The sequence below is a fragment of the Mastomys coucha genome, unplaced genomic scaffold (assembly GCF_008632895.1).
Source record: "Mastomys coucha isolate ucsf_1 unplaced genomic scaffold, UCSF_Mcou_1 pScaffold16, whole genome shotgun sequence".
In the NCBI taxonomy this organism is placed as follows: domain Eukaryota; kingdom Metazoa; phylum Chordata; class Mammalia; order Rodentia; family Muridae; genus Mastomys; species Mastomys coucha.
In genome coordinates this window covers 38,490,319-38,505,439 of record NW_022196898.1, presented here as the reverse complement: position 1 = coordinate 38,505,439, position 15,121 = coordinate 38,490,319, and the positions used below count along the sequence as shown (strand labels likewise).

Sequence of the window (15,121 nt, the reverse complement as noted above, 5' to 3'; positions counted from 1 at the left end):
CTCTCTCTCTCTCTCTCTCTCTCTCTCTCTGTGTGTGTGTGTGTGTGTGTGTGTGTGTGTATGTGTTGATCACCTGTATATTAAATACAGGCTTAACTCAAATTATCTTAGAGAAAATAGCAGTTCCCACTTATCTTTGCGCAAGGTCCACAGCGGAGTATGTACCAAAGGCTTCACCACCACAGTCCTAAGCCCGATTTTTCAAGTTCTTTTCGGCTAAGCTCTTCTCACTCAGCTTGGGGGCTTCCATATTGCTTTCCTCAAGTCATGCCCATTGCCATGGGCCCTCTGTTCCTCTCTGTTCCTGTCTCAGAGCTTCACCAATCAACAACAGAGAACAAGAATATAGGTTGGAGCTTGGCATTGCTGCCTTATGCCTTTAATCCCAGCACTTGGGAGGCAGAGGCAGGCAGATCTCTCTGAGTTCGAAGCCAGCCTGGTCTACAGAGTGAGTTCTAGGACAGTCAGGGCTACACAGAGAAATTCTGTCTTGCAATCAAAAGCCAACCAACCAAACAGACAAACAAACAACAACAACGACAACAACAACAACAAAAAGAATATAGTTTGGTCCTTCTTTCTCCTCTTCCTCTTCTTCTTCCTCTTCCTCCTCCTCCTGCTCTTTATCCACAGTTCTGAGAACCAACCCAAGGTTTCCTCTATGCTAGTCAAGCATTCTCCCCCGAGCTGTTAACCTCAACCCCAGAACAGCCTGGTTCTCTCTGGCTCTACAGGCAAGATCTTTATATTTAAATTCTTCATTAAAATACCTGCGTAAAAAAATTAAAATTCACACAGTCAAAACCAAACACCTGCTGACAAGGCCCAAGACCCTGAGACAGACAGCCTGTGTACAGCCTGTGGAGCCCTGGTGGGGAAGAATCCAAAAGGGGCTAGACAGTCAAGAGGATGGAGAGGGTTTACTTGCAAAGCAAGACTCAGCGCATGTCTGTGCTGTGAAGGCCTTTCTGCTTCTTCCAAGGAGATAAACATGCACAAGTAGGCAGCCAGAATACTGTTCAGAGAGTGCAGGGAAAGCCGACTTCCCTGGCCTGGCGCACTGGGACCTAGGGCCTCCACGGCTCCCCTTCTAGTGCTGCTTGGCATTTGACAGTGTTTAATGAGGAGGTTCCTGGGGTGGCCCTGAGAGGCCTGTGGGAGGTGGGCATGCAGCCAAGAGAATCCTAGAGAATGCTGAGCACCGCAACTGTCAGGCTCCGGAGGCGGTGATGTAATGCATCTCTGGGGTCCCAGCAAAACAAGCCGCCAATGTTGCTACTGCCCTGGCAACCAGGTGTTGCTCTCCCAACACAGGGCTCCTCTGCGCCATTATTAACTCCAGTCTGTCCTTGGCAGGAGGAGATGTAAAAACATTTATTGTCCCATAAAAGCCAACCCCAGATACGAAAAATGACTTCTGAAACATATCTTGCTAAAGAGGATTTCCATAGCAACTTCAGAAGTGTGTGCATACAGCTAGAGATAAGTCCAGCTGAGGGAAGCCATCTGGGCCATAATGCAAACCCAGGTCAGGGCAACGGCAGCCAGGGTAGGTTCTAGAACCTGTCATGGTGCATAATACCATTGACAAGCCACCTTCTCTAACACCAAAGGTGACAGAGCCATCATCGGATCAAACTGAGAGAGATCAAGGTCATCTTTTTCCATCTCCTCCTCCCACCCTGGTTCCAACCCTTCAGCCCCACAGTGTCACCCGTGTCTCATTGTCTCAGCCAGTCATGCTTAGGATTTGGCCTTGAAATGCACAGGGTCACCTACAGATCTAAAAGAAACTAGCTGGGCATTTCGAGAGAAGAGCTTTGCCTGATTACCTGAGTTCTGTACATGTTTCACAGTCCTATAAATCAGAATCTGAGCAAGAGTCAAAGACCGTGAGATCTGAGGACAGAAATTTAGGGGATGAGGATGCGCTCGGAATCAGCACAGGAAACGGAGCATAGGCCAGGTGTGGGGCTGTGGTAAGAGAAACCCCAGGTGACTCCTCAGGGACCCCTAGGGTCCGATGACCCTAGACAGTTATCCCCTAGGACAGTAGTTCTCAGCCTTCCTAAAGCTGTGACCTTTTAACAGAGTTCCTCATGTTGTGGTGACCCCCAACCACAAAACCATTCCATTGCTGCTTCATAACTGTGACTTTGGTACTGTTGTGAATTGTAATGTAGATATCCGATATGCAGAGGGTCTTAGGCAAACCTCTGTGAAAGGGTCACTCAAACTGCATAAGCTGAGAACCACTGCTCTGGAAGGAAAAGGGGCCTTGAAACTCTACTTTAAACTCCATCAGTGGGTTCCTGCCACCCTGAGTAAGGGGCATGACGCCGAGTCAGGCAGCTCCCTTGAGAGGTGATGTTTCACAACCAGCTCTATACCAGGCAGAGGCAATTGGTGTTCAAGTCAGCATAGGGCAGAGCAGGTACACTCCAATATCCACTGTACATACACATGCACACGCAGATGTGCATGCACACCCACACATGTACACAGGTGCATAGCCATTTGAACAAACAAAAATGCACATATACACACGTGTGCACAGACATGAAGAGTTCACCGAACACAAAGTCAGCCCTGGACACAGCATGGCAAAGCAATCAAGGCCACAGACATCAGAGAAGACCAAATGACAAGCCTGGCATTTTTGTGTCACCATAGTAGCCCTCAGACCTCAGACTGGGGACGTGGCTGGGGGAGTCTAGAGCACAATTTCCTGTCCCTGCAGGATCCAGCCTGGGTTGACAAGATAAATTTGAAGTTTGGAATTGAACTCATGCTTACATTCTGGCTGCACACTCAGTAGCCCTGAGACCTCAGACCACTCACTCTCTAGCAGCCAGCCCTAAGGTGAGGTCAGTCTGGCTTCCTTGAGTCTGCTGCTGGGTTAGGCTGGGACAGCGTGAAGCATGAGATACAAAACCAGGACAGAGTGAGAAGCAGGAGCCAGGGCATGTTCCCATGCTCAGCACCACATATGCCTAACCCATACCTGAGCCTGTGATCACAAAGTCTGTTCCCTAGAGGGCAGACTATGGGAGGCTCTGGCTGGCTTGGTTTCCTGATGTTCAGCTGAAACTCATAAGCCATGTTTGCAAAAAGAAGAGCTGGGAATTCTGTAGCAGCACTGCCTAATTTAACAAGCTAGTTTAACAAGGGCTAATCTTGTCTAACCTGGGCTAATGCAAGCTGACTTCATCCGACCAGACAAGTCCAGCCTGGACTTGGAAGCTTTGAAGGGTGTTCGTTATCAACTAAAATCCAAAGACTTCTGAAAACAAGGCCCTTCAAAATGTGGCTGGTCTCCAGAAATGAATAAATAAGTCACTGTACTTGTGAACTCACTTGCAGGTGTCCCTGACTGTATGCTTAGCCAGCCCATTCATCTGAAATACATGCCTGACAAGTATTCATGAAATACATGTATTTCAAACGGAAAACCTCAAGTGCCCCAGAGGGCTATACAAATTCAATCACTGCTGTTGGAAATCTTGGCTTCAGATGCTTAGAAAGGAAAACAGGATGAGTATCAGTGGGCATTTGGTAGTAGTCTATCTATTCCAGTTATTAAAAAAAAAGGCAACCACAACGATCCTGAGTTATGTGGGGATTACACAATGTGTGGCAAGGTACAGTGTGCAAGGACTGCTTTGCCTGGCTCTAACAATGAATCCTGTAAGGCAGGTATCATTATCCTTCATTCGTTACTGAAGCCCAGGAAGGTGGAGTGACTGGCGTGTCTCAGCAGAGAGTCCCACAAGGCAGCCAGCATGGTAGTGCACACCTGACATCCCAGCATGGCGAGGCAGGAAACAGGACCGAGGGATCACAAGTTCACGACCAGCCTGGACTACCCTGTCTCAAATAAACAGCAGGACAGTTCCATGAGGAGTTGGGGGTAGGAGGCGGAGCACCATTTCTCTGTCACAGGTAAGTATTTGCCAGAGAAGGTTTATGAAGAGCTGGTTTGGTATAAATCTCAGTTTGGAAAAGAAACTTAGCTGCTGAGCTACAGTGGGGCTCTGGGTGGTGTGGCTTTGGGCTCTCTGTCACCCAGTGCTGGCAGTCACAGCGCGGTTCTCAGAGGCTGCTCCTCTCATATAAGGATAATGTCCTGGGCAGCACAATGTCTCTGTCTGGAATCAGAAAGCCATACCGACTGGCGGAATATCCCAAAGCCGGTGGGAAATCTCATTTGTGGCTCCCACATGCTAACGATTCAGCCAACTCTCTGCTAGAATTCTCTGCCTTGTTTTATCTCAGCTCAGAGATGGGCATGTGGGAGATCTGACAGTCAAATCGTAAGTGCTCATGCATTAAGGACAGCTATCAGGATCTGTGTAAGCAACATGGATTTTCTCTGTGCCCTCCCACACCAAAGCTACCTCATGGTCTACCTCGAGACCATGGCTTTGTTCTCTTTCAGGTGAACACTTAGTTTGTAAAAAGGAAACCACAGCTTCTCAGGCAGAGTCTATACATGAAATCTGATTAGGATGAGACACAGTCAGATTGAAGAGGTCAGGTGTCACCCACAGGACCTGAGGGGTGCAGTGGGGAGGTAGTATCATCCTGATGGGGAGCCACAAGGGTGGGCGTTCTGAGAGCCACCTGGTCATGGCAGAGCCCTGGGTCCCTGGGAGGCCACTGCCCCTCTTTCCACTCCCATCTGCAGTCCTCTGAATTACTGCCCAGCCCACTAAAGCCTGAGTCTGTCTCACCAGCATAGTGATTCTCCAACTTTAAAGTGCACATGAATCATGGTGAGACACTGCTAAAAGGCCACTGCTGCTATAGTAACTCTGGGGTTAAGTCCTATACGCTAACAAGTCTCCCGGTGATGCCGATGCTGTCAATCAGTGGACCAAACCTTGAGCAGACACATATTACTAGAGGTGCATGATTAAAAAAAAAAAAAAAAAAAAGATCTGTGGGCAAAAATAATTATATGAGGAAATTTGAACTAAGCAAAAATAAATAGGCCTCATTACTGCAGGGCTTATCAGAGCCTTATAAACACTTGCAAGCATCATTAATCTCTAAGAGGAGAACGTACAATATCTTGTAAATCAATAAATACTGAGTGGGGGGAGTTAAGGATGTGACCAGGTGCTAGAGAAATGGCTCAATGGTTAAGAGCATTGATTGTTCTTCCAGAGGTCCTGAGTTCAATTCCCAGCAACCACATGGTGGCTCACAACCATCCGTAATGGGACCTGATGTCCTCTTCTGGGGTGTCAGAAGAGAGCAACAGCATACTCATATAAATTAAGTAAATAAATAAATACATAAATAAATAAATATTTTAAAAAGGGTGTGTGTGTGTGACCAGAAGGCTTTGACACTTTGGTCTAAAAGAAGAAACAAAAGTTAGTTATGTGTATTTTCCCCAGCTTACCTGGACTCCAATGTTCCAATATTCTACACCAGCTCTGCCCTCCTCTTCTTGCTCCCATTTTCTCCTTTGAGGTATCTGAGAACATTCCAGCCTCCTCTGTCAGACCTCAGACCTGGACATCTCTACTCCTCCTCCCTTCCCCATCCCACGCTCAGGGTCTCCCTGAAATACCTTTCACAGACTCGCACAGTCCAGGCAGCGATGATCCACAGAGAGATGCTGAACACCAGCAGCACCGTGCCGGGGCAGATGGTCATGAGCGTCTTCATGACGAATCGGGTGTTGAAGTTGATCTTGTTGAGGGCCCCGATGCTTCGGGAGGAGGCATCAGTGAAGAGCTTGCTATGTAGCAGCATGACTCGGGCGATCAGGTATAGACGCAGGAACATGGGGATGGACAGGATAATGTCCACATCAGCCTCTGCCCGAGACGGGGTATAGGAGAAGGCCAGGCGTGCAGTCCAGAAGAACTTGTACTCTCCAGGGATGGGGTGGATGGCGCACACCAGCATCTCCAGGCTGATGTAGAGGATACGCTCGTAGGTCATGGCTATCCGCCAGTCATCTGCACCATTGTCGATCACAAAGAGCTGGAGGAGCATAGAGCACATTAGTGTGGCCAGGACAGGTGAGCAGGAGCGTCACAGATGAGGCGGGGTGGGGGTGGGGTGGGCTGGGGCTCCGTGAGCCTGGCCACCTCAGGGACATGCTAGGAGTCCACCTGTGTGAGAGCCCCAGTGGAGTCAGAAAACCTGTGTGGGTCCAGATGGAGGTCTTAGCTAAGACACCCACTCTCTGAACCTCGCTTCCCTCCTCTGGAAGTTACTCCCTAGGATATTGTCGTGTTTGTTTGTGACAAGGTCTCACTCTATAACCAGCTAGCCTCAAACTCATGAATCCACCTGCCTCAACCTTTCCAGTTCTAGGATTGCAAGAATAAGCCAGCATGACAAACTGGATACTTTTTTTTTTAAGATTTATTTATTTATTATATGTAAATATACTGTAGCTGTCTTCAGACGCACCAGAAGAGAGCATCAGAGCTCATCACGGATGGTTGTGAGCCACCATGTGGTTGTGGGATTTGAACTCAGGACCTTCGGAAGAGCAGTCAGTGCTCTTAACCTCTGAGTCATCTCTCCAGTCTGACAAACTGGATATTGAGATTCATAATAAGAAAGAATACATTTGGTCCTCATCTTGGCTGAGGCATGCAACTACTAAAATCCAGGAAAGGGCTGGGGTATAGCAGATCATGCACAAGATACCGGGTTTGACCCCCAACAATACACACACATACACATGTGCACACTCACACACATACTTCATGTATACATACCCATACACAAATACACACACATACGTACATACACTCATATACACAACACACACACTGAGCTTCAAAAATGATGAGTCTTTGGGGCTTATCTTGTTTTGAGACAGGGTTTCACTATGTAGTCCTGGCAAGCCCGTGTTTTGTAGACTAGACTATCCTTGAACTCACGGAGATCTACTTGGTTTTGCATCCTAAGTGCTGGGGTTAAAGGTGTGCACACCTGGCTACTGTTATTCAGTGCTGCAGTTTAAACCCAAGGTCTCCCACAAGCCAGGCTGGTGTTTCTGCCACTGGGTCACATCTCCAGCACAGTCAGACTCACAGTCTTCCAAATGCCCATGTCATGACTGACAAGCCTCGGGGTGGGAGCAAGGAGGAGAAAGACAGCCAGCTCCACCCTCCCTAGCAGCTGACCATCGGTGGCAAGTGATTTCATCAAGTGTGCTCTACACAAAGAAGCCTCTGTCAAGCCCCAAGGTGTGGAGTCGTCTACATAGCTGACCATAGAGGCACCTGGGAGACAACACGCCCACAGACACCCTTCCCATACTCCTGCCCTGGGAGTCCATTCTAGCCTGATGCTCAGTGGGATTCTCTGAAACACCCCCAAAGAATAACTGTGCAAACATGTCCCCGAACTGTGCACTCAAGTCCAGCAGGTGACTCAAATCCAAGACCCACGTCATGGGGGCCCCCCGACTCACAGCTCGGTCAGCCCCATGTGGACTTTTGAAATGGGGCAGGCCAGTAGCCAGTGGCATTTAATGTAACTTTAAATAGAGTGTTAAAGCTGGGTTAAACTGCAGAACACCCCTTTGGTGTTCACGTTTGGTGTGTGGGCAAAACTTCCCCCAGATCAGAGCTGGAAAGATGGCTCAGCAATTGAGGACACTGACTGCTCTTCCAGAGTATCCGGGTTCAAATCCCAGCACCCACATGCCATCTCACAGCCATCTATAATTCCAAGATCTGACACCTTCACACAGACATGCATGCAGGCAAAACACCAATGCATATAAAAATGAAATAAATAAATTATTAGGACTCCCCCAGATCCAATGAACAGAGGGAAGAGCACTAGGTCAGTGTCCTTCCTTTCTGCTCTCCACTGCCAAGTCCCTTCCAGCATGAAGGATCCAGCCTCCTTGTTACTCCGCTGCTAAGGAGGATTAAGAGTGCTTTTGTATTTAAAGGGGGAACAAAAGCATTCAAACCCCACACCTCTGAATCTCTGCAGGGGTGGCCTTGGTGGAGAAGGACTTTCCTGTAGCAGTGAGCTTACAGGGCAGCCAGGTTCCTGACCCCAACTCAGAAGGGGCAGCAAGTGTCTGCAGGCCATACTGCACCTTGGGTAATGTGTGGAACACTCATTGCATGGCTCCAGAGCCTACTGTTAACCAGCTCTGGAACCCTGGGTGAGTTACTGAACCTCTCTGCCTCCCTATCCTCTTGCCTGGGGATGTGCCATGTGCTGCAGAGGCTATAACGGGCGCACTGCATATATCATATACAATAGTATATCTGATGTGCAACAAACCTGCTGTGCACCCATTGCACTGTTGGCAACCATAAGCAAAGCAGTAACTATTAGCTATTGTTAATATTAGCTATGCCTTCCTTTTAGCCTTACTTTAGCAATCACTGAGCATCTTAGTCTTTCCATACAATGAGGGCCAGGTTCGGCTATGTCTCCATTCCTTTCTAGACCCAGTCTTCCTCAGAGCTCCGAATCCTGGGGCCATGTCATGAGAACCCACTCCAGTAGACATCCCCTGGGTGTCTACTACTGCCTTGTGCATACTCAGCTGAGATTCGCATCTGAGGAAGGCCCAGGCTTTGCCCCCAAGGAAGCCCTACAACAGGGTCCCACTGCACTTGATGATTGTTCAGGAGCTCCACTTTGGCCTTTCTGCAAGCTTGGTCTTCTCCTCTGTTCACAACAACTCAGGCCTGCATAAGGTTGGAGCTACAGCCAAGACAATAGAGGTGCCCACCACACCCTCTGTATCTCCCTGGCTGCCACCTGCTGCCACGCACCCCACGTGTTCTGCCCAGATCCCCAGAGAACTGCTGCCCTCCGGCCGGCATGGCTTCTACTGGGAAGACCTAGGGTGGAGGTCTTGTGGCCTAACTCGGCTGGTGTTTTGGGGGCAGTGAGCCTTGGAGGACAGGCATCTTCACTTGTATATCCTGAAAGGAGAGTGACTCCTGAATCCTGCCTGGGACCAGTTCTGAAAGGCCAGTGAACAATCAGGATGGGAGAGGAAGAAGCTAATGACGCTGTTAGAAGCTGGGGAAAGACGAGCTCAACCTCAAATCCAGCATTCACAAATGCTCTGCCCACTTCTGCCTGCAGCAGACTGCCTCGCCTCCTCCAAGGTCTGGGCCCCACCCTTCGGCTTTGAAGGCAATCACTAAGCATCCCCCCACCCCCTCACTCCTTTCCACTGACTTCCCATGAGTCCTTTCATCCAAGGAGAAGACACATGCTGCCTTAGCCTGAGGCCCCCAAGAATAAAACCTGAGAGTCAAAGAGTCCCTGGCATACGAGATACAAATAGAACGCAAACAGGTGAGTCACATGAGGTAGACAGTGCGTGTGTGTGGTGGAGGGCTGTGTGGAGATGAGCTTTCTTGCTTTTAGTGTCTGCCTGTGACATCTACGTGCCGTGGGATCGAGTTCCAGACATCCAAGCAGCCCACTGAGAGGCAAAAGTGGTGGCTGTGAAGTGGGCCAGACTCCAACCTTGCTGAGCCTCAACTTCCCCCTCTTCCTGTCCTGTGACCATACAGGGCCATAACAAATGTGAAACTCAATAAGGTCATAAACCAGTGTTCAACAAACATATTAAAGGCCCACTGCCTGTTGGGCGAGGGTAAAGCAAAACACCCGAGCAAGGCCCCTGGGTGAAGCTCAGCAGGGGAAGCAGAGGCCACCCTGGGAATGCCTGGCTCAGGGGCCTCTCATCAGGAATCGGCTGTGAACAGGGGGAGGTACCAGCACAGCACCTGGGGAGCCTTCTCTCTCAGTGCAGTGCAGTCTGGGTTTTCCCAGGCCCAGATCCATCAATTAGAAAGACAGATCTATGGCCATTTCCAAGGTGTCTGTCTGCTCCTAACTGCTACCCAGAAGCCCGAGTCATGGCAACATGACTATCTGGCCAAACTCTTTAAATACAAAATTAAAGCCTTCCATCCAGTAATAAAGAAGCACATTCAGTTGCTATAGTAACTGGGTTCATGCAGTAGGAACTGAAGCAATGAGTAACAGATTCCTTTGATTGCTTGGTGGAGACTGAGCTGGTACCTCATCTAAACTGAAGGATGGGGTCTCCACTGAACTACACGGCTCAACGGGAAAGAACTGGCCTGGGATGCTGTCCCCACCAGCCTCTCAGTTTCTTGATGCAAGGGAGATGGGTGCAGTAAGTCAGAGGCTGGCGAGCTGGCTGGAGCCTCCCACACCAGGTGTTAGACCTCAGAGTCTGCTCGACTGTCTCCACTCCGGGACACCTGTTCCTGTGCGCTCCACCGACTATTCTCTAGGTGGATCACAGAGATTGCTGCTGGGGCATTTACAAGCAGTGTGTACTTGGGGGAGGTTGTTTGGAGTAGGGGAACAAGGAGAACTATTTCAGCCTGCAGACTGAAAGTACCTGCCAGACAGGCATCATGACAGGGTTTGATGGCCCTGCAGAGCGGGGCATCTCCCATAACATCCGGGGCTCTCCTACACAGGACAGCCTTGTGCTTTCTACTCTTGGAAATCACAGCTCTGCAGTGTGACCTCACTTCCTGCAGATCACCCTGAAGCTCCTCGGCCTCCTGCTCATTCCCTGCCAATCACAAGTTTCACTTATTTTATTGGTCTTTACTGCATTTCCATCTGTCTTGTCACTTAGACCAGTGGCTGTCAATGTGGCTGCACATCAGAGCCACTTTGGAGGCCTGTTAAAATCCCCTTTGCCTTGCACAACAGGAGCTTAGCAGAAGAAAGGGGAGGGAGGGGAAAGGAGGGAGGAGGGAAGGAAAGAAAAGCATCTCTCGGCCATGGTCCATCCTCAGACCAAGACTGCCAAGGTCCATCCTCAGACCAAGATTGGATGGGTGGGAGAGGAGGGCTAGTGGGAGGGTAGGGCTGATGTCTGAACCTGTTATCTAGCCCAGGCTGTCCTTGAACTTACAATCTCTCTGCCTCAGCCTCCTGGGTGCTGGGATTGTTCTTAAAGCTCCTGGATACCAAAGGGTAACCAGGGCTGGGACCCAGTGATTTCAGTGGGAGCTTCCTTGATCTCTACTACTGCCAATGCCTAAGCTCAATCTTAACTAGATGTTTATTAAATGCTACCACTTATCTGACTTTGGACAGCTAATCTTCCCTCTCTTGGGCAGTTTCCTTCTCTGAAGATAAAGATTTCATGATGGTCCTCAATGTGAATTATCTTAGGTTTTGGTCTCTGTGACAGGACCAGGAGCAACCTGGGGAGAAAGGGACTTATCTGGCTTACAGGTTACAGTCTATCATTGGAAGGAGTCAAAGCAGGAGCTGAAGCAGAGACCATGGAGAGATGCTGCTTACTGGCTTGCTCCCATGGCTCACTCAGGACCACTGCCCCAGGGGTGGCCTCACCCACTCTGTCACATCAGTCATTAGTCAAGGAATGGAGGCATTTCTACAACTGAGGCTCCCTTTTCCCAGATGACTCTGGCTTATGTCAAGTTGGGGATGGGAAACCTCACCGGCACATGCATCCTGCTCTAAGGAGCCAGAATTCTGTGGCACTTTCCTGCTGGCGCCTCCTACTTAGCATGTGTTCTCAGTTCTGTGAGCTCCTTAGAGCAGAGCCCATGCTGATTCACTTGGCTAACAGTGTTCCTGGTACATTGTGGCATTAAGTCAAGTTTTGGTGAATGAGTGAGAACTCCTTCAGGTTCTAAGCCTATGACTACCAAAGCGCCCGGCAATGCACTTCGCGCCATGGAGGGTGCTGCTCCTTTCCCAGAGGATGGCCCAATCTGCAATAAACTGCCCAGGTCATCTCCAACTTCAAAAAGTTCTAGAGCTAACCTGAGACAAGCATCTATTATTATTTTTCAAAGTGACATCTATTATTATATTTATTATGTTTATTTGTTCATTTGTGGAGATGCGTATGTGCATGCGTAGAGAGACAGAGGGCAATTTGCTGGAACTAGTTCTTCCATCCCCCACCATGTGAGTCCTGGGAATTGAATGCAGCTCATCAGGCTTGGTGCTGAGCCCCTTTACCTGTTGAACATCCTGCTGGTTCTAGAATCAGGATCTCATGTGGTGCTGGATCAGAGCGATCTGGGAGAAATGGGCAAGTGTCTCCACAAGGAACCAGTCTCCCCGGGCCTTGATATCAATGACTCAAGCCTGATTGCCTCTGGTGGATTTTGGAAAGGCCCTGGGTGATGTTGACAGGTGGCTAAAGCGAGGCTGCAGATAGCCCTGGAAGGGAGAGGTGTCAAAGACCCTGGCTAGACAAGGAAGTTTTCTCCTGACTCTGCCTGGGCTTGCCCCCTGTCCACTGACTTCTTGGGTGGGAAGAGAAACTCTGTCTCTAAATTGCTGACTTGTTGCCTCACATTGGAAAAGGGATCCTCCTCATGCAGGGACGGGTCAGTCTGCAGAAGGGACATGTGGCACCACAGCCTGTGGACTTCCCAAAATTTGACTCCTTCCTCAGACGATGAGAGGTTGCTCAGGGCTGGATCCTTCTACTACTTCTTTTGCTCTTGTGAGCAGGAGTTACTCCAATCCCAAGAACTTCTGGAGGCAGGTTGACACAACAGAGTGATTCCTAATGTTCAGTGATTAGAGAAAAGCCAGAAGTAATTCAGTTCAACTCAGCTCAATTCGGTGAAACAACCAGTGAGAACCAACCAGCTTAGGCCATTGTAGGGACATAGACACAAGACACATATCCCAGAAGCCAGTTTGCCATCTCAAGTGGCTCTTGCATCAGAGAGGCACATGAGGACCCTCACAGGAGAACCTGGTAAGATGAGACTTCGGCACCGCTTGGAGACAAGTACCAAATGTCGATTACAGAAAATGTCCACAGAGCTACTTGCTTCTGTGAGTGTGACATTGCCTCTCCGTCCCACAAGAGGCAGAGTCTATGGTTCAACATTTTGAGTTGAACCTGACCCAGTGCCTTCCTTTGGGAAATAGGATGTTATAAAATGCAATGCATCTGATGTTTAGAAGATCAGTTCTATGGGGCATGCTGCAGATAAACGGCCTCGTTTTCTCTGTCACTCAAATTTGTCAGGGGCTACCACTGATGGTACCAAAGAAAATGATCTCAAAGAGCACAAGGTGTACCAGAGAGCACTGAGCTTGGCCCCTGATGCCTGGTCTCCACGGGCTAAGCTCGGACAAGCCCTCTGGCCCCTCCAGCTCACTCGGGTGGGGCTTACTTCCTCCACAGGGTGTCTCTCAGAGAAGTTCTATCATCACTGGCTCATGACAGCCTTCCTAGGCCAGCACATGACCAAGCTCTGCAGAGGACCACCACACTGAGCCCAGTTACACAGATGTAGTCTTAAGCCATTGTCTTTCAGGGGCATTGCTATACAGTACCATCATCCACATACACTGATATTGACATGTACCTATAGATATTAGGGCAGCTAGGTGATTGGCCTTCTACACCTGACATTTCCCTTTTCAGGTCTCCTGCAACAAGATCTAGAAAGAGCCCACAATACCTATTGACACTTCCTAACCCCTATAGTCTTAGGGCTGGCCAGTCCAGGGGAGTGCGGGCCATGATCATAGCCATCCCTCCTTCTACACCCTATGGAGACTTCATTTCAGACACCAAGAAATAAATCAAAGTATTAAAGTATTTTTCTGAACTGTTTTGTTCTTTTAAAGTGTTTTCTGAAAGTGTTTAAGGAAGTTCACTGGTGAACTAAATCAGATAACAGCGATAAACAGAATTTATGGAGTGCCGGAACAGCTAGTCTCCTTAGTAGATCTAGGGAGTTCCGTGATTAGCTGGCAAGGGGCGAAGAGATCATTGTGAGTATCCTAACTCTGAGTAGCCACTGATGGTACCAAAGAAAATGATCTCAGAGAGCACAAGGTGTACCAGAGAGCACTGAGCTTGGCCCCTGATGCCTGGTCTCCACAGGCTAAGCTCGGACAAGCCCTCTGGCCCCTCCAGCTCACTGGGGTGGGACTTACTTCCTCCACAGGGTGTCTCTCAGAGAAGTTCTATCATCACTGGCTCGTGACAGCCAGCTCTGAAGGGCCATCTGGTCACCTCAGAACAGGTCAGTTCAACCAGACACCCTGGAGCCTCCTGTGGGACAGCTGCAGGCCGGGGAGTGGCTGCCCTGGCAGGAAAGCGAGGAGAGGCCTTAACTGTCCTGTTTGCCACCGTGAGTTTGAATTGTCTCATTAGATCAGTAGTTCCCTTCGGCTTGAAAGACTTGGGCCCTTCTGCTCTTTATCTGAGCAAAACTGTCTCATAAAATGTTCTCAGCCATCAAGGGAGACAATGTGTAGACAGATTCCAGCCAAATGAAAAGCCTTCATTCTTACTCAACTATAAAGTTTTCTAAATTAAAGAGAGAAAATGAAGAGATGGGGGAGGGGAACTTTTGTGTTCCCTCTGTGGGAGAAAAACCTCAGGGAATTTTTCCATCATTAAAAAAAAATGCAGAAGGGGCTGTAGAGACAGCTCAGCAGTTAAAAAAGCACTGGCTGCTCTTCTAGAGGGCCTGGGTTCAATTCCCGGCACCCACCTGACAGTTCACAACTGTCTGTAATTCCAGTTGCAGGGGATCCAAATCCTCACACTGACACATATTCAGGCAAAACACCAATGCACATAAAGTTAAAAATAAATGAATTATTTTTTTAATGCAGAAGATAACATTTCAGATTTTAAAAATCCAAATTTTTGTAAAATGTGTTATTAATATACAGTTTATAGACAAATAAATGTAAACTCCTTAGATTAGATATTATGTATGTGCACCATTGCTGTAGGGTTACCATGGAAACAACATCAAAAAGTCCTGTGATCCCTAATTGGGTTTCCCTGAGGACAAGAGCTGATTGTCAGTGATGAGATGAACTTCAGGTCTATACCAGCAATGAACATAAAATTTCCAGTAAGCAGAAGCTTCATGGAGCTAGATGAACAGAAGGAAGAAGAAAAATTGAAATTTAAAAGCAAAACTTGGGCTAGGGAAATGGCTCAGAGGTTAAGAGCACTGGCTGCTCTCTTCCAAAGGTCCCAGGTCCAGTTCCCAGCACTCAGATGGCACTCAGGGATCCAACATCTTCACACAGACAAACATGCAGGCAAAACACCAATGCACATGAAATTAAA

At 48.7% G+C, this 15,121-nt stretch overlaps 1 protein-coding gene across 2 annotated transcripts in view; it reads right to left on the bottom strand.

The window, feature by feature from the left end:
* The window catches only part of Kcnn3 (potassium calcium-activated channel subfamily N member 3), a 154,970-nt gene that overhangs the window by 58,869 nt on the left and 80,980 nt on the right, over positions 1-15,121 (bottom strand). For both annotated transcript variants that reach the window (XM_031374530.1, XM_031374531.1), the window contains one exon: positions 5,582-6,000. In XM_031374530.1, the coding sequence (XP_031230390.1) occupies positions 5,582-6,000 (419 nt within the window). The remainder of the gene's footprint in view (positions 1-5,581; positions 6,001-15,121) is intronic.